We start from the raw sequence: 27,128 nt of genomic DNA on the forward strand, positions 1-27,128 counted from the left end.
GCTGCTCTGGGATTGATTTGCACTTTTCGCGCCAAAGTACGTTCATCTCTAGGAGACGTAACGCATCTCATTCCTGAGCTGTATGACGGCTGCGTGGTCCCAGGGTGTTTATACCTACGTACTATTGTTTATACAGATGAACGTGGTACCTTCAGGTGTTTTGGAAATTGCTCCCAAGGATGAACCAGAATTGTGGATATTTACTATTCTTTTTCTGAGGTCTTGACTGATTTCTTTTGATTTTACCATAGATCTCAAGCAAAGAGACACTGAGTTTGAAGGTAGGCCTTGAAATACATCCACAGGTACACCTACCAATTGACTCAAATTATGTCAAAAAGCCTATCAGAAGCTTCTAAAGCCATGATATTTTCTGGAATTTCCCAAGCTGTTTAAAGGCACAGTCAATTTAGTGCATGTAAACCTCTGATCCACTGGAATTGTGATACAGTGAAATAATCTGTCTGTAAACAATTGTCTGAAAAATTACTTGTCATGCACAAAGTAGATGTCCTAACCCACTTGCCATAACTATAGTTTGTTAACAAGAAATTTGTGGAGTGGTTGAAAAACAAGTTTTAATGACTCCAACCTAAGTGGATGTAAACTTCCGACTTCAACTGTATGTATGTATATTTCTACACTGAGGTTGGAATAATACCATGAAATAGCGGAGGTGCATAATGATGGCAGCCCCCATCCACTTAGCTCAGTTGGTAGAGCATGGCGCTTGTAACGCCAGGGTAGTGGGTTCGATCCCCGGGACCACCCATACAGTCATGTGTGCATACATTCTATGTAAGTCGCTTTGGATAAAAGCGTCTGCTAAATGGCATATATTATTATTATTATAAATACCTTGTTTTGCCGTATTGTAAATTGCTCTCAGTTACTCTTTATTTTTTATATGATTATTAGCAGAGTGTACATGATTTACAGTTTATCTTCCAGATCCTGTCAATTTAAAAAAACGAAGTAGATGTGCTGATGTATTGGCACATTGAACCATATCACGCTCCTTAGTTGAAAAACTTAGTGGATAGTGCTAGAACAATGACGTCATGTCTGAATTCTACCATATTTATGCACGTTCGCCCTCCTGAAAATGATAATGCCTCTTTAGTGTAAGAGCTGTTTGAAAAGGCTGTCTGAAATTTCAGCCTGTTTTGGTGGGCTGGAGTTTTGGCCTGCTTGGTGAATGAGTTAATAGACCAATAAGAAAGAGTTTCTAACTTCTCTGCCAATAACGGCTAGTGTTCAGTTTCCCCCTCCCACTCAGACCAACACAGACAGTCTTAGCAAAATACTTGTCTCTTTGCTAAGAGGTATTGTTGTCATTTTTGACCATTTTAATTGATAATCACAGTAAGGTTGTTAGCCAGAAATAATTTGATATGGAGGTGCATTGGCATTGTTGTTGAGTCTTGACTGAGTGGGAGATGGTGCATGCAGTTTGTTGGTAACTCATCTTTTAAGGGTACATGAGGGTGAAGGTAAAGTTCTCTAACAACACATGTTATTGATTTCTAAGCTTGGTCATCAGGAGTATCTGTTTGTCCACTCCACAGGGCTGGGTGTGACTGAGGCCAGGCTACCGTCTGTGAGGCCCTAGCTAGAGATGGACATTGAGGTGGGCATCCTGGAGGAGGACATGGAGGGCTCGTGGACCTTGCTGTCGTGGCTGGCCTCCTGTGTGATGGTGTTTGGAGGGGCCCTGCCTTACGTGCCTCAGTACCAGGAGATCCAGAGGAGCAGCAACACTGAGGGATTCTCCACCCGTGTTTGCCTGCTGCTGCTCATCGCCAACATCCTACGCATCTTCTTCTGGTGAGGCCAGGGGAGAGAAGGGTCACTGGGACTGATTTCAAAGTGAACAGAATAAACTATTGAATGCTCACTCACATGTTGAAACAAATGACTTGGGAGCATACAGCAGTTTGCAGGTTATCGTGTTTACATTAAACATATGGATAGAAAAAAAATAAGTGGTTAGAGGAAGTGAGCATTGTCTGTACAGACACTGAATTTTGATTAATTACCGTAATGTCTACCTACAGGATAGGGAAGCAGTTTGAACTGACTCTGCTCCTCCAGAGTGTGGTGATGATCATCACCATGCTAGCTATGCTCCACCTTTGCTGCAACATCCAGCAAGCCAATCGGATCAGCACCAACCAGCACCACTTCACAGGTAACCAAACCATAACCACATCAGGCAAATATCCCTACTTCACTTGTAGGTTACTGTAAAAACACATGTATTACACATTTATTAAGTCCCAACCATTAAGTCCACACACTCTTTAATATCTCCTGAGAGGCAATAGAAATGGGTAAATATGCTGCATGTACAGTACTTGCCAATTACAGCTCATCACCTTTGACAAATGATCACTCATCACATGCAATATATATAAGCCTATGAAGTGGAGCTCTGTTTCAACACTGAGCTCTTGCCAAAAGGGGGGGCCATAGGAGAAGGCATAATCACTTGGGCCTCTGGAATATCTTTCTTGTTCTATTTCTCGCTTGCTCTCTTTCTCTCACACACACTATCAGTCTTATGCCATTTCTTGTTTAGATGTTTGGAGGTTATAGATGTTTATGTTTACGCCTGGGGTCCTTTTGAATTAAGTGATTTTATTATTATTATTTGATATTATTAGGAGGATTAGTGTGAGAAAATGGGAAATGTTGGATGGATATCTGCATATGGCTGTCACGTAAAAGAGAACGGCGGCTGGGGTCAGCGGAGCAGCGGCTGCTCCTCGACTCTCGATTGAGAGTCTGAGGAGCAGAGTTCCGAAAGAAGAGATTTCTACTTTTCAATTCACGTTACATCCTTTCCTTACATTTCATGGTGGCAGGGGTTTTACAACTAATGCCGGTTTGCCTGAGGCTGATGCCATGCAGGTGTTTGTACACATGCATATACACACACTCTCATTCAAATAAACACATTACAAGAACACACAGTAGTGCCAGACCTGCACACAAACATATAAAGTTGGCATTGCTGTTATGATTTCAGTTCTGCTTGATGTCCTTTGTTTTAAATGTATTATTTTGTTGTATTTTGTTTGCATTATTGTTTGCTGTTTTCTTCTGTCTTTTCCTTTTTTCTCTTCAGTTCATTCTCTTGGTTGTTGGTGGGGAATGGAATTAATTGTATTTTTTTTTTGCGGGGGGGCTGTGGGAGGGGTCTCGAATGGTTGAGGGAAAGCTATTGGGGAACTGTGGGGGGATCTTGGAGGGTTCGGGATTCACAAGATTGTGATCATGAAAAATATATGTCATAGTTTACTTTTTCATCACTATCATGCACACGCACTTTCACACATAAGGATGTCTCTGTTGCGGAAAGACTGATACATGTTTGATAGTGTCTTGATGCTGTATTGTTTGTCCTTCATGTTCTAATGCTTTAATGTTACCCCTTGTGTTTTTTGTAATAAATAATTATAAAAAGAAGCAAAAAAAAAGCCAAACAAACACAACATTCTTGGTCCGCAACTCAAATTGACCATAACTATCACAATGGCCTCTAGCCAGTTAGCACAAACTATTTAACAATCGGACAACTTTTATTCTGAAAAGTACAGTATTACGATATTAAATCATGCAACCAAACCATATTACACCCTTGAATAAATGCAACATTCCACAAGCATGTGCAGGCAAATAAAGGGTTTATTTTCTAAATTAGCTGACAATACACCGCTGACTCCTACTCGCTAACAACATGCTTCATGATCAAGTAATGTTAGCATATCGATAATGAATGCTTACCCCTTCCATGCGACTATAAAAGTAGAGTAACACTGTCATAGTGTCGTACATATTATTGTAATATAGGCTACACAGCTAGGTAACGCTAGCTAGCGAAACAGAATAATGTCTATATCTTCACATAAACATGCTGACGTTTAGCTGAACCATAGCTATATGGTTGCTCTTAACTTTAATGCGGTACGTAGTTTAAGGTTATCTTAGAAAAAAACAGGCTTCATTTGATCAATATCATGGAAGTCATATGAGGTAAAAGCTAATTGCGAATGTTAAAATATGAATAATTCCATGGGAGTTGATTCATGCCTGGACCTTAGTGTCACAGTGCGGTCTAGCAACAAACAAACAAAACACTGCGACACTTACAGAATGTATCCGCCTGTTACTATTTCAGGTAAAAACTCAAAGCTGTTTCAAAAACATTGCTTTGCTATTATGTGTTGACTCAATGAGACATTTCTGTTTAGAGGGGGGCGGTTGTGTCGTGCGTTACCTCTGAGGTAGCGGTCGAGATGTGACAAGGTCACAAGTTTACATTGCAGTATATGTGTAGCATGTATGTGAAGACCCTTTTAGAGTGACTGGCTGTACTCTAGTAGCCATTGTACTGGGGACCCGGGAGGGCCAGTCTGTCCAAGTTCATGCTCAGTCAGCTTTTATGGACTGGAATTATGTGTAATTATGTTTGCACACAGATTTTAATCTCTTTCAGCACAATTACAGAGCCAATCTTAAAGCAGCTTTTTATTAGGCTGCAGACTGAGAACGAAATGAAATCTCGTAATATTCCAATCATTTATAAGTTATTAGATCCCTAACTTCTTGGCACTAATAATGTACCTTTCATGTTGATTGATTACTGAAGAGAGGTTAAGTTATTCATGGTGAGGTTATTCATGGTGTAGATATCGGTGAGTAAGTATGGGGTGTGTGTACCCATGCGCGCGTGTCTGAGATTGTGTTATACTGTAGATAATCCTTACTGGGGATGTGAGAGAGAGTGTGTCGGAATGAGAGTTTAATTTCCTGGTAGTCTTGTCATGTGTATAGTCTTCTAAGGCATAGTTCCATACTGTCTCAATTTGTTGTCCCCTGTTGGGAGCTGGAGAGTCTCACTATTTACTCCATCCATTCTCATCGTGCTCCCAGGAGCTCAGCATCCAAACCAATAGAGAATTCTGTTTTGACTGCTCCTAATCACCCTGTCCACAGACACTACAGTAGACTGTCAACGACACAAGAACGCTACTTCCTTCTGCTGAAGGGCAGGCAACGTGTCTGATTTCAGAGGGGATGGAGGGGTGTGATGGTATATACTCAGAATAGCCCTTAACCCCCCCACCTATCCCCTCCCCTCGCTCCCCATCTGAGACCTGCTAATCACTACTGTACTTTACTTACCTCAGGGACATCCAGCTCTATGGCAGCCTGCACAGCAGCACCTGTCCCCATGTAACCGTACCACATACAGTGGTTGCGCCACTAAAAGTTTTGCGATTATGCTGCGGACTTAGAGGTAATTTGTGGTTAAGTACGGCACAACTTCATTGCTCCAGACCAGTGCTAAAGGGGAGTTAGAGCACTGATTATGCTTTTGGGTCCTACTGTGTCTCCAACTGACAATGAATGGGCGACATAAACCTAAATAGAAACGTATAATTGTGCACAACTTCAGTATTACTTACGAAAACTGTTGCTATACTAACATTTTTATTATTTTATTTTGCTCTTACTGTAGTACTGTAGGCCACTCCCGACCGGCCATGTTGTACAGCACCTGAGTGGCGTAAAGGTCTAAGACACTGCATAGCATTGCGAGCTGTGTTGCTACAGATGCTGGTTCAATACCTGTGCTGGCCTCGCCTGGGAGACCCATGAGATGACTGTAGGTTTTTGGTTTCTCTCCCTCTAAAAATGGAAATAAATAATTCTAAATAACATACTGGCTTTATTTACAAATTAGGAACAATGTCTCACTGCATGTTTAAGAATGGCCTTTTTCTCAATCATTTTACATTATTTGAAAACCATCATCTCAAATATTATTTTTTAAACCAAGCGATTATTATGAATTTAGAATTATATAAAAGCCCCTTGGATATTCTCACAGATATATTATTAACCCTGTTATTAGCAGGACAATACAGTTGAAGTTTACATATACCTTAGCCAAATACATTTAAACTCAGTTTTTCACAATTCCTGACATTGAATCCTAGTAAAAAATCCCTGTCTTAGGTCAGTTGGGATCACCACTTATTATAAGAATATGAAATGTCAGAATAATAGTATAAAGTGATTTATTTCAGCTTTAATTTCTTTCATCACATTCCAAGTGGTCAGAAGTTTACATACACTCAATTAGTATTTGTTAACATTGCCTTTAAATTGTAGCCTTCAGGTTACAATAAGTTGGGTGAATTTTGGCCCATTCCTCCTGCCAGAGCTGGTTTAACTGAGTCAGGTTTGTAGACCTATTCAGAAGTTCCATAGTTATTTAAACTACATTTTAGTTGGAGGTAATAAAATTATGATTAAAATACTCTTTCAAAATGCAGATGTTTATTTAGTTATGGATCATAACGAATAACTGGGAATAAATATCACTGAATTACAGATATTGGAACAAAGTTGTCTAATGAAGGTAACAAATTGTTGCTTACTGGAAAATACTCTTTCAAACACACATGGTCACGTTGTACTGCGTCATTGTGGCTATTAGTAGGTTGCTGGACAATAGACTTGCCTAGAAGGAGGGTAGGCGAGGAATTATATTGTAAAATGTATTTCTAAGTTAGGTTGGCTGTATCACAACCGGCTGTGATTGGTTGCAATTTTCAGTTTAATCCATCAGAAAAGACAAAACAAAAAGTATTATTATGTATCACACCTGACGGTGATTGGGAGTCCCATAGGGCAACGCACAATTGGCCCTGCATTTCTCTATAAAAAGAAATGAATGTTTTGGCCTTTATAAATCTTATTTTGTCCATTATTCAAATTACTATCGCTTACTTGAATTTTTTTTTTAAAGATATAACCTCCAAAATATAGATTTATATATGTATATTATCAAGTTGATGGCACAGTCATATAGCCCGTCACCTACATAAAGCTGAGTGACTCATTCATGGCTTTGGATTCAAATAAATAAGTACTAACATGATTTCTGATAGTCTTTAAAATAAATGTTTTGGTTATCCTGGACCTGGACACCATGTATAGTATTATAATAGCCCATTGTGGGCTATTAGCAGGACAATATACCTTTATTGATACTTTGTGGATGGGGACTCCTGAGTGGCGCAGTGCAAAATGCATTGCTACAGATGCAGGTTCGATACCCGTGCCGGCCACCACCGGGAGACCCATGAGGCGGCTTTTGGTTTTAATTTCGAATCCTCCAATCCTCTGTGTAAATATTAGCGGAGAGTCACGTCATATTTGTCTATATACTGTAGGCCTACCGTAGGCGACATGAGTCTCACTAGTGTTGAGTAATGTGCTGTTAAATGTGGTGTAGGTCTTATTTAAAGAGCATGTTGAAGTTCCATCCTAATGGAAACCCAGTGGGTTTTTCGTTTTGCTTGGAATAGAAACACTGTAGTATTAAGCAAGTAGCAGTCAAATGTTTGGACACCTACTCATTCCAGGGTTTCTTTATTTTTACTATTTTCTATATTGTAGAATAGTAGTGAAGACATCAACTATGAAATAACACATATGGAATCAGTTAAGTACCAATTCTTATAAGGACAGCCTACTCCTTCCGCCCATCGGGGAATTGAACCCTGGTCGCCCGCGTGCCCGCACGACACGGGGATTCTTTAGCTAAATAGCCCAGTATTGTAGTCTACTCCCGACCGTCACCTTGTACAGCGCCATGTTTTCCGTTCCATCCTATTGGAAGGGTTTTTCCGTTTGGAATAGAAACACCATAATATTAATCAAATGAATTAAGCAACATTTCTTAAAATCATACACGTATTCTATGTTCTTACAAAAAAGGTTTTAAATTCTCTAGTACAGCCACTATTGAAGGCTATCAAATGCCTCTCAAAGATGCTCTCTGGTGGTCAAACTAGCACTAACTAATATTAATGATACCAGTGGTTCACACTTAAATAAAGTGCCATAGAATTCTGCAGCACCATGCAAGCTGCGCCTTAGTACTCTGCAACTTTCAAAGGACGAACCACTGAACACACACACACACACAACAATAAACCAAAAACACACATGCAGACAAGTACCTGTGTTGAGAGATGCCATTTAGCTTCCTTTAGTGGGGGTTACCTGAGGTCAGTAGGTAGTATATGTGCATAAGATACCCTAAAGGCACTCAACGGTAAAACAAAATATGTCCTAGCAGGTGTTTTCTCAGCACATTATTTGGAATAGCACCTCAAGGACTAGTCCAATAAAGTACCACCAGGAAATAATGAGAGAGTGCTGTATAATGTGTTGTAATGTGGACTGCACTACGTTTATTGTTGTTCTCTCTGCTCACACTTGAATGACTTTGCTCTGACTTCCACTGACTGCCCAAAGGCCATACATAACAGGTTGCCCTTATGATGCAGGTTTTAGAGGTGGACTGAGGAAAGGGGGAAAAGGAAATACAGATGTGTTATTATAACCCTTATTATGCAGGTTTTAGATGTGAACTGAGGAAAAGGGGAAAAGGAAATACAGATGTTATTATAACCATTATGATGCAGGTTTTAGACGTGGACTGAGGAAAAGGGGAAAAGGAAATACAGATGTGTTATTATAACCCTTATGATGCAGGTTTTAGATGTGAACTGAGGAAAAGGGGAAAAGGAAATACAGATGTTATTATAACCCTTATGATGCAGGTTTTAGATGTGAACTGAGGAAAAGGGGAAAAGGAAATACAGATGTTATTATAACCCTTATGATGCAGGTTTTAGATGTGAACTGAGGAAAAGGGGAAAAGGAAATACAGATGTTATTATAACCCTTATGATGCAGGTTTTAGATGTGAACTGAGGAAAAGGGGAAAAGGAAATACAGATGTTATTATAACCCTTATGATGCAGGTTTTAGATGTGGACTGAGGAAAAGGGGAAAAGGAAATACAGATGTTATTATAACCCTTATGATGCAGGTTTTAGATGTGAACTGAGGAAAAGGGGAAAAGGAAATACAGATGTTATTATAACCCTTATGATGCAGGTTTTAGATGTGGACTGAGGAAAAGGGGAAAAGGAAATACAGATGTTATTATAACCCTTATGATGCAGGTTTTAGATGTGGACTGAGGGAAAGGGGAAAAGGAAATACAGATGTTATTATAACCCTTATGATGCAGGTTTTAGATGTGGACTGAGGAAAAGGGGAAAAGGAAATACAGATGTTATTATAACCCTTTTAGCAACTTTTAAGTTGCAAAAATGAATGAAGGTACTGTCTTTTTCATGCTGCCAAGTGCTCCAAAATCATGTTTCAAGAATTACAAACGAATTGAAACTGACTGATAGATGGGGAACTAAATGGAATGAAATGAGCATTTCTCCTCAATACATCAAGGTCCCTAAAGAAAGGTTGACTCGCTTTATTGTCGGTGAGAGTCAACATCATGTGTGACGTGTGTCTGGAGTGGCAGAATGTTTTCTTTTGCAGTTACATTTGCTCTGACTGTTTCTGAAAGACAAGAACAATTATAAATTGTTGTGGACCTGGAAACAGAACGTTTGAATCAATAATGTTTTACGTTTACTTTTTCCCAAACCTAAATATACGTCACAGCCTGTGAATTCTGAAACATTGTCTACTTGGATTACAGTAGGCCTACTTACAGTTGTAACGCACTTCCATGCAAAAGATCAACCCATGCGCATCTGTCTGTTCACCTGTTAAATTATACTGCATGTTATAAACTGCTCTCCTTTTCAGATGCGTAGAGCAAAAACTGGAATTATAATAGCCTGTTTAATAGGTCCAATTAAATGACAGATGCGTATGGGTGTTGTATGGCTACTAAGGGAATATGAACTCACCACGGCCAGAAAAGATGAGGAATTTATTCAGCATTGGTTGTGTTATAAATCGATTTTCACTCCTCTCACTAACAGCAATCTTGTTGCATCTTGTTATTATATTTAGCTACCTATTTTTTGTTTGTTATGAATAATAGTGTCATCATATATTCCCCATTTGCACAAGGCTACTACGCCACTTTTGTCTTGCAATTCAATACTTCAACCACTGTGCATACACATGGTCTAAAGCACATTCTCGCGTCAAGTTCAGTTTTTATTAATGCCAACTTTTGCATGACCCTAAGCATGATGGGACGTTAACTGCTTAATTAACTCAGGAACCACACCTATGTTGAAGCACCTGCTTTGAATATATGTTGTATCCTTCATTTTGGCAGTTACCTGTATGTACTAATGACTTAACAGAGCCATCTACTGGTCACAACTGCACCCATCATCCTGTCTGTTCATTGCTCTTTGCCATACACTACCTGTAACTGTGTAGAAAATGAGGGAATGGACAGTGGCTGTCTTGTTGACTCAGAGGTAATCTTCCTTGAGCAGTGATGACTGTATACAGTGAGTACTTATGCCAGGTGCCTTAGTGGAGTGGTCTGTTTGTTTTGGATGAGTTTGGCTGTGCTGCTCAGTGTAGTTCGGGTCTACTCTACTGCGGTCTGGACTGGGACCGCCAGTCTGTCTGCCGCTCAGGTGTGACCGCTCTCAGCACAGGCTGAGCGTTTATTACTCCCCTGTATTTACACAGAGGTGTACACTGTGTGTAATTAAAGCCTAGATAAGTCAAATGAAGCTAGCGGGGTGTGTAAGTAGACTACAGTTGGTGACATAAGCTGAATATAATCAGTAGCCAACCCTTCAGTTTTGTTGTTCTTCAGTTGGTTTTGCTGAAGTTAACTTAATTGTTATGTTGTGCTTTTGTCCATGGCTCTGTGTGCTTGTTTTAGAATCATCCCCATGGGAATGTTTGCATAAGCTCTGTTTCTGGTTAGGTGTTGGTGATATGCCTGGGCCCTCTTAAACATGGAGAACTCAGAGTGCTCAGTCCTCTTCTGGGAAAGGTCGAGTCAGACTACTGCCAGTGGCTACTCCCACAGGGTCATATGAATTATTAAAAAGGGCAAGAAACACAGCAGATAGCCTACGCAGCAGACTGACTTGTAGTTAGAGTGTAGGAAGTATCTTCGCGTGACCCCGGTGTTTGTACTTTATTTTGTTGATGTTTTTCATCGACCTTTATGTGACACCTTTAATAGTGTCGCACCGTATTGACATTGTGCAGAATTCCAAATCACGGTGCCTCCTGTCACCAATACATATTGACAGTTGCTGCACTGTGGGCCTGTCAGAATACCGTTGGTTATTTGTGGCCAATTTATTTATTCATGAGCTCATCTTTGACCTCAGTGTCCTGGTTCTCCCCCCCCCACACACACACACACACACACAGTAGTGTAAGATGGGAAAACAGGACTTATTACACCAACACCATTGATCACTAGTTCTCCCATGACTCTGACAGTACTGTCAATCCAGAGCAGACAGAGGGCTCTATATGTTTTGTGTGCTCCCAGAGGGCTGTCTATAGATGGGCTGCAAGGCTAGAGCTCCCTGTTAACTACAGTATATCTCAATCCCCTCTTAGCAGACACTATTCTCTTTCCACCACTGTCCCAATTTCCCCCTGCCTTCCCTCTTATCTCCAGTCATTGAGGCCTTAATTAATCTCTTGTCTTCCCCTCTCTCACTTCCTGTGAGTCAGTGGATGACAAGGTACAGGTGTGACAGACAGGTTGCTGAAATTGGCTCCCTAGAGCAGTGGTTCCCAACCTTGTTTTAACCTCGGCACACCTTGATGGGATAGAAAATTCTGCAGCATGTCTAAAATGTCCCTATTAATTTATTGAGTGGTAATGACCTCCATCTCATCCATTCTGCAAATCATCTATTTTCTGTGACAAATGTTTTTTATAGATTAAACAGGGTTTATTTTAAAGGGAAATGTCTACATTTCTGAACTTCATATTCATCATCTCCAGCACCACCCCAACATATCTGAAAATGGCACTTTTCTATGTTTTGTGGAAAAAGGATGGAGGAGGATAAGTGTTTTCAATGACCTCATCGGTGTGCATTGGGATTTTGAAGCGGGATTCCTCAATCCAGAAAACACGTTTCCACTGCTCCAGAGTAAAATGGTGTCGAGCTTTACACCACTCCTGCCAACGCTTGGCATTGCGCATGGTGATCTTAGGCTTCTGTGCGGCTCCTCGGCCGTGGTAACCCATTTCATGAAACTCCCAACTAACAGGTCTTGCGCTGATGTTGCTTCCAGAGGCAGATGATTGTCATATGTTACGTGCTTCAGCACTCGGCTGTCCAGTTCTGTGAGCTTGTGTGACCTATCACATCACACAGCTGAGGAGTTGTTGCTCCTAGATGTTTCCACTTCACAATAGCAGCGCTTACAGTGGACCGGGGAAGCTCTAGCAGGGCAGAAATTTGACGAACTGACTTGTTGGAACGGTGCCATCCTATGTCGGTGCAACTTTGAAAGGCACTGAGCTCTTCAGTACGGGCCATTCTACTGCCAATGTTTGTCTATGGAGATTGCATGGCTATGTGCTTGATTTTATACACCTGTTGGTAGGGTTGCACATTTTGGGGAATATTTAGAGGTCAAAACTTTCCGTGGGAATTAACGGAAATACATGCAAATTAATATTAATACCATTTAAATTGAGATGTTTTTTTGCATTAGATATATTTACCATGTCATATGGAAACCTTTTACCTTATCATAAGTAGACATATTTGCAAATGATGAAATCCTTCCAATAGAAATAAACTATTTAGTTACAAATTGAACTTTAATTCAATTAAAAAAGGGAATATTGAATGATCCACAATTATCCATCGCATCTCCCCAAAATATTTTCAACATACATCTGTAAAATTATAGTCCAGAAACTAAAGCTTTGGTTAGTCTTCCTCTCGGGCTTCGATGTGTTCACCCTGGACCTCCTCAATGTTCACCTCTTGAACATCAGACTGAGACCTCATCTTCACTGTCACTTTCAAACCTTGTTGAGGATGGCTCGTTGTCAGGCTCAAAAAGCCTCTAATTTGTCCTGATGGCCACCAATTTTTCAACCCTTGTATCGGTCAGCCTGTAGCGTGCTTTGGTGTGTGTGTTCCCAAACAAGGACCAGTTGCGCTCTGAGGCGGCTGATGTTGGTGGGATTTGGAGGAGGATGGAGGCAACAGGGGAAGGAGTCTCAAGTCCCTTTCACCAGGTGGCTGATGAGATATGTTGGCACGACTGCCGTATTGCATCTCCATCCCAAAGCCCTTGCTTGGAAGTGTACTTCACCAGACTGCCAAGAACCTTGCCCTCAACCAGGTGGTGAGACACGGTAGGGATGACACCATAGACCTTGTTGATCTCTGCACCAGACAGGATTCTCTTGCCAGCATACTTGGGGTCCAACATGTACGCTGCGGCGTGTATGGGCTTCAGGCAGAAGTCTTTACGCTTTTTGATATATTTCAGAACTGCAGTTTCCTCTGCTTGGAGCAACAGTGAAGAGGGTGGGCAGTACAGCTTTCTTCTCTTACATCTGCAAGCAGAGTCTGAACATCAGACAGGATGGCATTGTCTCCCTTAATCTGTGCAATGGCTACTGCTATAGGTTTCAGGCTGCTTACCACTTTCTCCCAAAATACATCATCCAGGAGGATCTTCTTGATGGGGTTGTCCATATCGTCAGACTGTTATATGGCCATTTCTTGGAGAGACTCCTTCCCCTCCAGGAGACTGTCAAAGGTGACGACAACACCACCCCAATGGGTGTTGCTGGGCAGCTTCAATGTGATGTTCTTATTCTTCTCACTTTGCTTGGTGAGGTAGATTACTGCTATAACTTGTTGACCCTTCATATAACTAACCATTTCCTTGGTCCTCTTGGAGAGTGTATCCATTGTTTTCAGTGCCATGATGTCCTTGAGGAGCAGATTCAATGCATGAGCAGCACAGCCAATGGGTGTGATGTGAGGGTTGAAGCAAGCAGCCATCATGTTTGCAGCATTGTCTGTCACCTTCTGTGGTCCAAGGTCATTGATGACTGCCTTCAGCTCATCTGCAATGTAGAGACCGGTGTGTCTGTTGTCTCTTGTGTCTGTGCTCTTGTAGAATACTGGTTGAGGGGTGGAGATGATGTAGTTAATTATTCCTTGCCCACAAACATTCGACCACGCATCAGAGATGATTGCAATACTGTCTGCTTTCTCTATGATTTGCTTGACCTTCACTTGAACTCAGTTGAACTCTGCATCCAGAAAATGAGTAGATAAAGCATGTTTGGTTGAAGGGGTGTATGCTGGGCGAAGAATATTCAGAAATCTCTTCCGTTATATATAGCCCGTGAGCATCAGAGGTGAACCAGTTGCATACACAGCTTGAGCAAGACATTCATCAGCATTTCTCTGACTACGTTCCTCCATTGAGTCAAAAAAACTTCTGATTCCAGGAGGGCCGTGAGATGTTGATGTCTGCTTCACCACTTTCGCCCCACGGACCTCCCGGTCACGGCCGGTTACGACAGAGCCTGGGCGCGAACCCAGGGACTCTGATGGCACAGCTGGCACTGCAGTACAGCGCCCTTAACCACTGCGCCACCCGGGAGGCCCTTGTCATATAAAATATATTCACCCAACCCAGTATTGTAATCAAAACTTACCAGAAAGCATGTAGTCCTTGGCTCAGACAGTGTATTTGCAATTCTATTGAATTGTGAATAGTTTAACCAAAATATGCCACAAGACCTAGAATTGCCTTGTGTATCCCACAAAAAAGGTTCACTGTTGTAAGCACTAGTGCTCCGAAGTCTAAATTACATGTGCATTCCACAGGTCACGTTTATAATTGAGTGTTCAATTTATTTTATCAGAGGCCTGTTCCTCTACCAGCTGAAACAGACAAGTAAATGAGGCAAAGCATGGCTGACCATTCAACCAGGGTCAGTGTTGGGTCAAACTTTAGTCTGTCAAACATAATATGGTGTTCAGCGGCTAAGACTGCTCGCCTTGTGTCAAACCACAAGTTCTGATCTGTTCTTGAAGTAATGGAGTATTTCCATTTTTTTCCTGTTCTGATTCTGGGAAGTTGCTAGTGTATGTCTCAGGCTGAACCCTCACCTCTCTGGGTGCCTCATTTTAAATAACCTCATCACACATTGCACACAGGGAGCCCCTGGACACCTGCAGAGATCATCCTACTGCCACACTGCTCACTGTTCTCCTCTCGCTACCATTTTCTCAAATCTTCCACAGATTTGATACTGGAAATACTCATTTCCAACTTTAAAAGGCAGAGCGATACATACGCACAAACTTAACAACTTCTTTGCCTGCATCGAGGAAAACAGAGTTTATGCTTATGAGGACTGTGGGTTCCTTTTCTCTGTAGTCAATGTGAGTAGAAGTTTCAAGCGTGTTAACCCTTACGAGGCTGCTTTCCTGGACGGCATCCCAAGCTGCGTCCTCAGAGCATGCGCAGACCAGCTGGCTGGAGTGTTCACGGACATATTCAACCTCTCTCTATCCCAGTCTGCTGCCCCCACTTGATTCAAGATGTCCATCATTGTTCCTGTACCAAAGCAAGTGAAGGTAACTGAACTAAGTGACTATCGCCCCATAGCACTCATCTCGGTCATCACTAAGTGCTTTGAGTGGCTAGTTCAGGACCATATTATCTTGCCCGACACCCTGGACCAGTGGTCGCCAACCGGTGATCTTCAAGGAATACCGAGTCATGGCAGGTTAGAGGCCTGATGGAGTGTTGACAGGAAACCAATCACAGGTATTCAATCCCAGTCCTATTGACGACAGTTTACCCAAAAGTATTGCATGGTCTACAGTGTCAAAAGCTTTAGACAAATCTATGAACAAGGCGTTAAAGACCTCATCCACCCGAGCTAAGGTATGTTCACTCTGCCACCATCTAGCAGACAGAGACGGTACAGGTGCATCAGAGCCGGGAAGGAGAGACTGAGGAACGCCTATCACCAGGCCATCAGACTGTTGAACAGCCATCACTAGCTGGCTACCTGCCTGGGACTCAGCCCTGCACCTTGAGACTAAGCCCCATGTACACTGAGTACACAAACATTAGGAACACCTTCCTAATATTGAGCTGCACCCCCTTTTGCCCTCAGAAACCTCAATTAGTTGGGGCATAGACTCTACAATGTGTCAAAAGTGTTACACAGGGATGCTGGCCCATGTTGATGCCAATGCTTCCCACAGTTGTCAAGTTGGGTGGTGGAACATTCTTGATACACACAGGAAACTGTTTAGCATGAAAAACCCAGCAGCATGAAAAACTCAGCAGCGTTGCAGTTAACACTCAAAGGGTAGCATTCCAGAGAGACATAAGAGACTGTAATGTTCTTTGCTTCACGGAAAGATGGCTCACTCGAGACACGCTATCGGAGTCGCTGACAGAAACGAGCATCTTTCTGGTAAGAAGAAGGGCTGGGGGTATGCCTTAAGATTAACGAGACGTGGTGTGATCATAACAATATACAGGATCTCAAGTCCTTCTGTTCACCTGACTTAGAATTCCTCACAATCAAATGCCGACCGCATTATCTACCAAGAGAATTCTCTTCGATTATAATCACAGCCGCATATATTCCCCCCCAAACAGACACATCAATGGCCCTGAACGAACTTCATTTAACACTATGTAAACTGGAAACCACATATCCAAAGGCTGCATTCATTGTCGCTGGGGATTTTAACAAGGCTAATCTGAAAACAAGACTCCCTAAATTCAATCAGCATATCGATTGTGCATCCAGGGCTGGTAAAACCCTGGATCGTTGTTATTCTAACTTCTGCGACGCATATAAGGCCCTCCCCCACCCTCCTTTTGGAAAAGCTGACCACGACACCATTTTGTTGCTTCCAGCCTACAGACAGAAACTAAAACAGGAAGCTCCCACGCTCAGGTCTGTTCAACGCTGGTCCGACCAATCTGATTCCACGCTTCAAGATTGCTTCGATCACGTGGACTGGGATATGTTCCGCATTGCGCCAAACGACAACATTGACGAATACGCTGACTCGGTGAGTGAGTTTATCAGCAAGTGCATCGGCGATCTTGTACCCACAGCTACTATAAATACATTCCCAAACCAGAAACCGTGGATTGATGGCAGCATTCGCACGAAACTGAAAGCGCGAACCACTGCTTTTAATCAGGGCAAGGTGACCGGAAACATGACCTAATACAAACAGTGTAGCTATTCCCTCCGCAAGGCAATCAAACAAGCTAAGCATCAGTATAGTGACAAAGTAGGTTCGCAATTCAATGGCTCAGACAGAAGAGGCATGTGGCAGAGTCTACAGTCAATCACGGATTACGAAAAAGAAAACCAGCCCCGTCGCGAACCAAGGTGTCTTGCTCCCAGACAGGCTAAATTACTTTTTTGCTCGCTTTGAGGACAATACACTGCCACTGCCACTGACGCGGTCACATCAAGGGCTCATAGCTGTCACCTGGTCAGTATGTCAAGGAAAGAGCAGGTGTTCCTAATGTTTTATACGCTCAATGTATATAGTCATTGAACGCTGGTCACTTCATATTCTGTTTATTTACTGTTGTTTACTCAGTGTATGTATATACTGTATTCTCGCTCATAGCTCATTCTAATATACCTGCTTCTGTACATATCATTTTATTTTCTGAGTTATATACTGTCTATACACCACATATACACACCACATATTCTGGATTCTCACACATGTTCACTATCTACTATGGATTGTTATTGTTTGTTTAGATAAAAGAAATAAAGTGAAAATTGTATTTGTGAGACATTCTACGTAAACATTTTGCTGCACCTGCTAGAACAACAAACTTTGATATTTGCTACTCCCTTGTACTTGATTGATTAATTAAGGTCACTAATTAGTAAGGGACTTTTCTCACCTGATTTGTCTTAATTGAAAGGAAAAAACAAAAACCAGCAGAATGAGTTTGACCCCCCCTGCATTAGACTACACCTGCAGCCATCAAAAGGAAATGAAAAGATCTCCCCTATTTCATTAGATGGCACATAAAAGCCCATCTCTGTATGGTGTTTGCCTCTGTACTGTATAACAGCTGTGATATGTCTGGCAAAATAATTGTGAAGCGCTGAGTGTGCGTGTGTGGGTTTGTGTGTGCGTGCACGTGTGGGTTTGTGTGTGTGGGTTCGTGCACGTGGATGCAAGATGTCTGGTGACTGTTTTTGTGGGTTTTGGTTGTGACGCAAAAATGGGCTGAAAAATGTCCAGCCCTGTTTGCGCCTAGGGCTCTCCCTGAGGCGTTGAACGTCTCCCGTCTCCTCCACCTTGTCTCACACTGGGCTCACTGAGAACAGCCCTGAGCAGCACCCAGCCCTCCATACAAACCTCTCACTCTAAGAAACACAACACCTTTCAGAGTCTGTGTCCCAGAAATATCAGGTCCGGTTTAGTGTAACGCCAGTCTGGCATTTTACAGTGGGCTGCTCTAACCTTGCATTGGCGCTGATACCCAGTAAGGGTGTGATTAGGCAGAGTAGTGTGGTGCCTCCAGCCCCTTGACCCTGACAGGCTCCTATTAATTAGCTCTATTGGCAGGAAGGATCCAACACACACACTTGACACATCAATTGGCTGAACTCTGTCCCCTATCTCAGAATGCTGTTTCAGATCAAAGTAAGAATAATATATGCCAGAAATGACAGACTGAACAGGGAATGCAGAGAACTTAAACAACCTGTTCGGACATAAGGAAGCACCTATTGTCTATGCTGTGCAACCCCTGTTAATGGAGCGAGGACGGAAAATGCCAGAGGGAAGTAGAGAGACAGAGGAGTGAAAAGGCATAATAATATACAGTTTGGTGGAGTTCTAGAGATTCAGACGGAAAGGCTGACAAGATTGAGGCAACCGCTTATGATTTGTCATGCAGGGGAATGGTAAAGGATATGTCCACATCCACCAGAATAAACTGACCCCACTGTCCTCAATGTCTGACCCCACTGTCCTCAATGTCTGACCCCACTGTCCTCAATGTCTGACCCCACTGTCCTCAATGTCTGACCCCACTGTCCTCAATGTCTGACCCCACTGTCCTCAATGTCTGACCCCACTGTCCTCAATGTCTGACCCCACTGTCCTCAATGTCTGACCCCACTGTCCTCAATGTCTGACCCCACTGTCCTCAATGTCTGACCCCACTGTCCTCAATGTCTGACCCCACTGTCCTCAATATGTCTTGGTTGGTGATGTGATCGTCCCAAGCCATTGTCAGAGAATGTCCCCCTGCATCCCATCGTCCACCACTCTGTCCTTGCTGTCTCATTGCTCCACGATGCTCTGTGGTTGCCCTGGGAGGGAGGGAATAAACGTCTGTAACCCCCACTGCCCCACCGTCTGACCGGAATATATATTGAACAGAAAAATAAACACAACATGTAAAACGTTGTTCCCATGTTTCATCAGCTGAAATAAAAAATCCCAGAAATGTTCCATACACACAAAAAGCTTTTTGTCTCAAATTTTGTGCACACATTTGTTTACATCTCTGTTAATGAGCATTTCTCCTTTGCCAAGATGATCCATCCACCTGACAGGTGTGGCATATCAAGAAGCTGATTAAACAGCATGATCATTACACAGGTGCACCTTGTCCTGAGGACAATAAAAGGCCACTCTAAAATGTGTAGTTTCGTCACACAACACAATTCCACAGATGTTTTAAGGGAGTGTGCAATTGTGGCATGCTGACTGCAGGAATGTCCACCAGAGCTTTTTGCCAGATCATTTGTTTATTTCTCTTAACATAAGCCGCCATCATTGTTTTAGAGAATTTGGCAGTATGTCCAACCTTCCTCACAACTGCAGACTCCGTGTAACCACACCAGTCCAGGACCTCATAAGTCTTCTTCACCTGCAGTATTGTCTGAGACCAGCCAACCGATTAAACTGTGGGTTTGCACAACCAAATCATTTTTGTTGTCAGAAACCATCTCAGGGAAGCTCATCTGCATACTCGTCGTTCTCACCAGGGTCTTGACCTGATTGCAGTTCGGCATTGTGACTTCAGTGGGCAAATGCTCACCTTTGATGGCCACTGGCATGCTGGAGAAGTGTGCTGCTTTAACGGATGAATCCCGGTTTGACAGACAGCGTGAATGGCGTCATGTGGGCAAGCGGTTGGCTGATGTCAACGTTGTGAACAGAGTGTCCCGTGGTGGCAGTTGGGTTATGGTATGGGCAGGCATAAGCTATGGACAACAAACACAATTGCATTTTATCGATGTCAATTTGAATGAACATAGATACTGTGGCAAGATCCTGAGTCCCAGATACTGACTGGTTCCCTACTTTTTTGATGTCATTTAGCAGACGCTCTTATCCAGTTACATACATTTTTTTCTACTGGTCCCCTGTGGGAATTGAACCCACAACCGTTTGTATACCAACTGAGCCACACGGGACCTATCTGTGACTCATTGTCTGACTCTCAGATGCATATCTGTATTGCCAGTCATGTGAAATCCATAGATTAGGGCCTAATTCAATTTATTTCAATTGACTGATTTCCTTATATGAACTAACTCTGTAAAATCTTTTAAATTGTTACATGGTGCATTTATATTTTTGTTTATTCCTCTTTATTTAATTGTCCATTTTAAACTGACATTGAAGCAAGATCAGAGTAGTTGGCATACCTCTAAACTATTGTCTCGTTCCCTGTCTAATGTAATGTCACTTATACTTTATTTCTCTCCCTTAATCTTTGATGTTGCTTTCACTCATTCCCCAACCCCCTCCAGCCATCCCTCTTTCCCAAATCAACTAGTCATTTTGCATTGCAACTACAGTGCATTCGGAAAGTAATTCAAACCACTTCACTTTTTCCACATTTTGTTACCTTACAGCCTTATTCTAAAATTGATTGAATAATTTTTTCCACCTCACCAATCTACACACAATACCCCATGATGACAAAGGGAAAATAGTTTTATTTGGAATGTATTTAAAAAATATATATATACCTTACATAAGTATTGAGACCCTTTGCTATGAGACTCGAAGTTGAGCTCAGGTGCATCCTGTTTCCATTGATCATCCTTGAGATGTTTCTACAACTTGATTGGAGCCCACCTGTAAATTCAATTGATTGGACATGATTTGGAAAGTCTAAATAAGGTCCCACAGTTCAGTGCATGTCTGAGCAACAACAAACCCACGAGGTCGAAGGAATTGTCTGTATAGCTCTGAGACAGGATTGTGTCGAGGCACAGATCTAGGGAAGGGTACAAAAAAAATTATACAGCATTGATTGTCCCCAAGAACACAGGAAGAAGTTTGGAACCACCAAGACTCCTAGACCTGGCCACCCGCCAAACTGAGCAATCGGGGGAAAAGAGCCTTGGTCAGGGAGGTGACCAAGAACCTGATGGTCACTGACAGAGCTCCAGAGTTCCTCTGTGGAGATGGGAGAAGGACAACCATCTCTGTAGCACTCCACCAATCAGGTCTTTATGGTAGTGTTAACTCCTCTGCCTGCTTGGAGTTTACCAAAAGGCACCTAATGGACTCTCAGACCATGAGAAACAAGATTCTCTGGTCTGATGAAGCCAATATTGAACTCTTTGGCCTGAATGCCAACCATCACATCTGGAGGAAAACTGCCACCATCCCTATGGTGAAGAATGGTGGTGGCAGAATCATGCTGTGGGGATGTTTTTCAGCTGCAGGGACTGGGAGACTAGTCAGGACCGAGGGAAAGATGAATGGAGTAATGTACAGAGAGATCCTTGATGAAAACCTGCTCCAAAGTGTTCAGGACCTCAGACTGGGGCGAAGGTACACCTTCCAACAGGACGACGACCCTAAGCACACAGCCAGGACCACGCAGGAGTGGCTTTGGGACAAGTCTCTGAATGTCCTTTAGTGGCCTGGTCAGAGCCCGGACTTGAACGCAATCGAACATCTCCGGCGAGACCTGAAAATAGCTGTGCAGCAACGCTCCCCATCCAACCTGGCAGAGCTTGAGACATAAATGAGTTTATAAGTTAGTTAGTTGGCCCTAAATGGGTGACAGTCAGGTGTGTAGCTTGGCATTGTATAGATTATAGAGTCTGGAGCCTGGCTGGTGTCATCTGCCTGCTGCGGTAGGAAACCCTGCTGCAATGCGTGTGTTGCTGTTATGCTTTGCCCTTGAAGCCACTCTCACTGTCTGGCTTGCATTGTTCTTATGTAACTCTTATCAGAACTGCTTTTTTCTCGCTCTCGCTCCCTCTGTCTTTCGCTCGATGCACTTTGCCTGTCGCTGAACAGGCTCTGTCTGTCGCTCAACACGCTCTGTCTGTCGCTCGCGCACTCTGTCGCTCGCGCTCTGTCGCTCTGTCTCTCGCGCCCTCATCATCCTGCAGTCTTAATCCTGCTGTGTAACTTCCATTTAACTCAGAGAACTAGAGATAAAAGCCCTTTATTGGCTCTGTCCTTGTCTTGTCCTGATTCTACCCATACTAAGTCATTACTGACTCCCCAGCTACCACTTGCCCTCAAAACAATGTTGAAAAATTTTTATTTTTATTTTTCCCCCTCAGGGCTAGGAATTATAATTTTTTTTCTCCAGAAAGGCATGGTGTAGGTAAGGATAAAATGGTGACTTTTCCTTAATGTTTCTCCTGACCATAAGGTCACGGTGACATTACAGTCCATGCTCCCTTTGTCCCCCCAGGACACTTCACTGTAATAGCACACAGTCGGGAACCATGTGGAAACCAGAATATAGAGATTAGAGTTTAATAAATAGAGTTTAATGACTCATCATTCCCTGTATGGCAGGAGAGTTCAGGTAAAACTCACAAATGGATGATGCACGAACAACTGTAATCTTGCTGTGCTCTTGTAGAAGTGGTTAGAGGGAAGGCTGTTATGTAGGCACAGGGCAGACCGATTGTAATAGCAGTGTGTGGAGGGAGGAGAGGAGAGTGTGAGGTGATGCGGCATGTTGCACACTGCACTGTGAGGTACGTTTTATTTGAACATCAGCCGGGGTAGGCAGGCCAGCTGCATGTTTAGAGGATGACAACAGGATAGGAGAGAGGAGTGGTTGAACACAGAGGATTGACCTTGGTGAAGGAGTGTGGTCAAGGGTGTAGTGTACTACTCTGCATGCTAAAAACAATGTGCAACATGCCGCATCACCTCACACTCTCACACTCTCCTCTCCTCCCTCCACACACTGCTATTACAATCGGTCTGCCCTGCGCCTACATAACAGCACTTCCGGGTTGGAGCGAGCGGTCGCATCGTCACTTCGCTCCGCAGGTAGTATAACTTTTTCATTACATTTCATTATAGCACAACGGTTTGTTTTGTCTAATCTTAGCAATTTCTTCTTAGCTTGCTACACAGCCGTCTTTGTATCAAAGATAATTGCGTAATTATCGTATTTCGCCGTCCTAACGTAGTCTTCACTAGCCAGCTAGCAAACGCCCACCGATTAGCAGCACTGTAGTAACTATTACACTCAACTGAACGACTTGATTAGTGTAGTGTTAGCTAGCTACATGGCTGTCTTTGCTGTCTTCGTATCCAAGATAATTGTGTAGTTTAGAGTGTGTGGTCTTAGAGTGATTATCTTAATTTACCGAGGTTAGCTAGCCAGCTATTTGTCGTCCTTAACGTAGGAGACTCTGCTAGCTAGCCAACAGCTAGCCGACAGCTAGCCAACAGCTAGCCAACGTCTACCGAATAGACTCACAACCCGGTCGCATTCACAGGTAGTATCACATTTTCATCTAATTTCATTACAGTACAACGGTTTGATTTGTTTGATCGTAGCTAGCTACAGAGCTAGCTACATAGCCGTCTTTGTATGAAAGATAATTGTGTAGTCTAGAGCGATTTTCTAGGTTAGCTAGCCAGCTATTGTCGTTCTTTTAACGCAACGTAACGTAAACAACACTGCTAGCTAGCCAGCTAGCCCCCGAATAGCAGCACTGTCGAAACTATTACACTCAACGGAACGACTTGATTAGTGTAGTGTCAACAACGCACCCACTGCCAGCTAGCCTACTTCAGCAGTACTGTATCATTTTAATCATTTTAGTCAATAAGATTCTTGCTACGTAAGCTTAACTTTCTGAACATTCGAGACGTGTAGTCCACTTGTCATTCCAATCTCCTTTGCATTAGCGTAGCCTCTTCTGTAGCCTGTCAACTATGTGTCTGTCTATCCCTGTTCTCTCCTCTCTGCACAGACCATACAAACGCTCCACACCGCGTGGCAGCGGCCACCCTAATCTGGTGGTCCCAGCGCGCACGACCCACGTGGAGTTCCAGGTCTCCGGTAGCCTCTGGAACTGCCGATCTGCGGCCAACAAGACAGAGTTCATCTCAGCCTATGCCTCCCTCCAGTCCCTCGACTTCTTGGCACTGACGGAAACATGGATCACCACAGACAACACTGCTACTCCTACTGCTCTCCCTTCGTCCGCCCACGTGTTCTCGAACACCCCGAGAGCTTTTGGTCAGCGGGGTGGTGGCACCGGGATCCTCATCTCTCCCAAGTGGTCATTCTCTCTTTCTCCCCTTACCCATCTGTCTATCGCCTCCTTTGAATTCCATGCTGTCACAGTTACCAGCCCTTTCAAGCTTAACATCCTTATCATTTATCGCCCTCCAGGTTCCCTCGGAGAGATAATCAATGAGCTTGATGCCTTGATAAGCTCCTTTCCTGAGGACGGCTCACCTCTCACAGTTCTGGGCGACTTTAACCTCCCCACGTCTACCTTTGACTCATTCCTCTCTGCCTCCTTCTTTCCACTCCTCTCCTCTTTTGACCTCACCCTCTCACCTTCCCCCCCTACTCACAAGGCAGGCAATACACTCGACCTCATCTTTACTAGATGCTGTTCTTCCACTAACCTCATTGCAACTCCCCTCCAAGTCTCCGACCACTACCTTGTATCCTTTTCCCTCTCGCTCTCATCCAACACCTCCCACACTGCCCCTACTCGGATGGTATCGCGCCGTCCCAACCTTCGCTCTTTCTCCCCGGCTACTCTCTCCTCTTCCATCCTATCATCTCTTCCCTCTGCTCAAACCTTCTCCAACCTATCTCCTGATTCTGCCTCCTCAACCCTCCTCTCCTCCCTCTCTGCATCCTTTGACTCTCTATGTCCCCTATCCTCCAGGCCGGCTCGGTCCTCCCCTCCCGCTCCGTGGCTCGACGACTCATTGCGAGCTCACAGAACAGGGCTCCGGGCAGCCGAGCGGAAATGGAGGAAAACTCGCCTCCCTGCGGACCTGGCATCCTTTCACTCCCTCCTCTCTACATTTACTCCTCTGTCTCTGCTGCTAAAGCCACTTTCTACCACTCTAAATTCCAAGCATCTGCCTCTAAACCTAGGAAGCTCTTTGCCACCTTCTCCTCCCTCCTGAATCCTCCTCCCCCTCCCCCCCTCTCCTCCCTCTCTGCAGATGACTTCGTCAACCATTTTGAAAAGAAGGTCGACGACATCCGATCCTCGTTTGCTAAGTCAAACGACACCGCTGGTTCTGCTCACACTGCCCTACCCTGTGCTCTGACCTCTTTCTCCCCTCTCTCTCCAGATGAAATCTCGCGTCTTGTGACGGCCGGCCGCCCAACAACCTGCCCGCTTGACCCTATCCCCTCCTCTCTTCTCCAGACCATTTCCGGAGACCTTCTCCCTTACCTCACCCCGCTCATCACCTCATCCCTGACCGCTGGCTACGTCCCTTCCGTCTTCAAGAGAGCGAGAGTTGCACCCCTTCTGAAAAAACCTACACTCGATCCCTCCGATGTCAACAATTACAGACCAGTATCCCTTCTTTCTTTTCTCTCCAAAACTCTTGAACGTGCCGTCCTTGGCCAGCTCTCCCGCTATCTCTCTCTGAATGACCTTCTTGATCCAAATCAGTCAGGTTTCAAGACTAGTCATTCAACTGAGACTGCTCTCCTCTGTATCACGGAGGCGCTCCGCACTGCTAAAGCTAACTCTCTCTCCTCTGCTCTCATCCTTCTAGATCTATCGGCTGCCTTCGATACTGTGAACCATCAGATCCTCCTCTCCACCCTCTCCGAGTTGGGCATCTCCGGCGCGGCCCACGCTTGGATTGCGTCCTACCTGACAGGTCGCTCCTACCAGGTGGCGTGGCGAGAATCTGTCTCCTCACCACGCGCTCTCACCACTGGTGTCCCCCAGGGCTCTGTTCTAGGCCCTCTCCTATTCTCGCTATACACCAAGTCACTTGGCTCTGTCATAACCTCACATGGTCTCTCCTATCATTGCTATGCAGACGACACACAATTAATCTTCTCCTTTCCCCCTTCTGATGACCAGGTGGCGAATCGCATCTCTGCATGTCTGGCAGACATATCAGTGTGGATGACGGATCACCACCTCAAGCTGAACCTCGGCAAGACGGAGCTGCTCTTCCTCCCGGGGAAGGACTGCCCGTTCCATGATCTCGCCATCACGGTTGACAACTCCATTGTGTCCTCCCAATGCGCTAAGAACCTTGGCGTGATCCTGGACAACACCCTGTTGTTCTCAACCAACATCAAGGCGGTGGCCCGTTCCTGTAGGTTCATGCTCTACAACATCCGCAGAGTACGACCCTGCCTCACACAGGAAGCGGCGCAGGTCCTAATCCAGGCACTTGTCATCTCCCGTCTGGATTACTGCAACTCGCTGTTGGCTGGGCTCCCTGCCTGTGCCATTAAACCCCTTCAACTCATCCAGAACGCCGCAGCCCGTCTGGTGTTCAACCTTCCCAAGTTCTCTCACGTCACCCCGCTCCTCCGTTCTCTCCACTGGCTTCCAGTTGAAGCTCGCATCCGCTACAAGACCATGGTGCTTGCCTACGGAGCTGTGAGGGGAACGGCACCTCAGTACCTCCAGGCTCTGATCAGGCCCTACACCCAAACAAGGGCACTGCGTTCATCCACCTCTGGCCTGCTCGCCTCCCTACCACTGAGGAAGTACAGCTCCCGCTCAGCCCAGTCAAAACTGTTCGCTGCTCTGGCCCCCCAATGGTGGAACAAACTCCCTCACGACGCCAGGACAGCGGAGTCAATCACCACCTTCCGGAGACACCTGAAACCCCACCTCTTTAAGGAATACCTAGGATAGGATAAGTAATCCCTCTCACCCCCCCCCTCCCCTTTAAGATTTAGATGCACTATTGTAAAGTGACTGTTCCACTGGATGTCATAAGGTGAATGCACCAATT

The 27,128-nt window shown here is 44.1% G+C and overlaps 1 protein-coding gene across 4 annotated transcripts in view; it reads left to right on the plus strand.

The window, feature by feature from the left end:
- Positions 1–27,128, plus strand: part of si:dkey-246g23.2 (solute carrier family 66 member 2) — an 82,202-nt gene that overhangs the window by 3,664 nt on the left and 51,410 nt on the right. For 3 of the 4 annotated variants that reach the window (XM_046352562.1, XM_046352533.1, XM_046352544.1), the window contains exons 2-3: positions 1,569–1,827; positions 2,058–2,191. In XM_046352562.1, the coding sequence (XP_046208518.1) occupies positions 1,619–1,827; positions 2,058–2,191 (343 nt within the window). In that variant the 5' untranslated portion in view covers positions 1,569–1,618. Of the gene's footprint in view, positions 1–251; positions 282–1,568; positions 1,828–2,057; positions 2,192–27,128 lie in introns of all 4 variants that reach the window. The other variant, XM_046352553.1, reaches the window with a different exon arrangement.

This window comes from Oncorhynchus gorbuscha, linkage group LG01, assembly GCF_021184085.1.
Source record: "Oncorhynchus gorbuscha isolate QuinsamMale2020 ecotype Even-year linkage group LG01, OgorEven_v1.0, whole genome shotgun sequence".
Taxonomy (NCBI): Eukaryota; Metazoa; Chordata; class Actinopteri; order Salmoniformes; family Salmonidae; genus Oncorhynchus; species Oncorhynchus gorbuscha.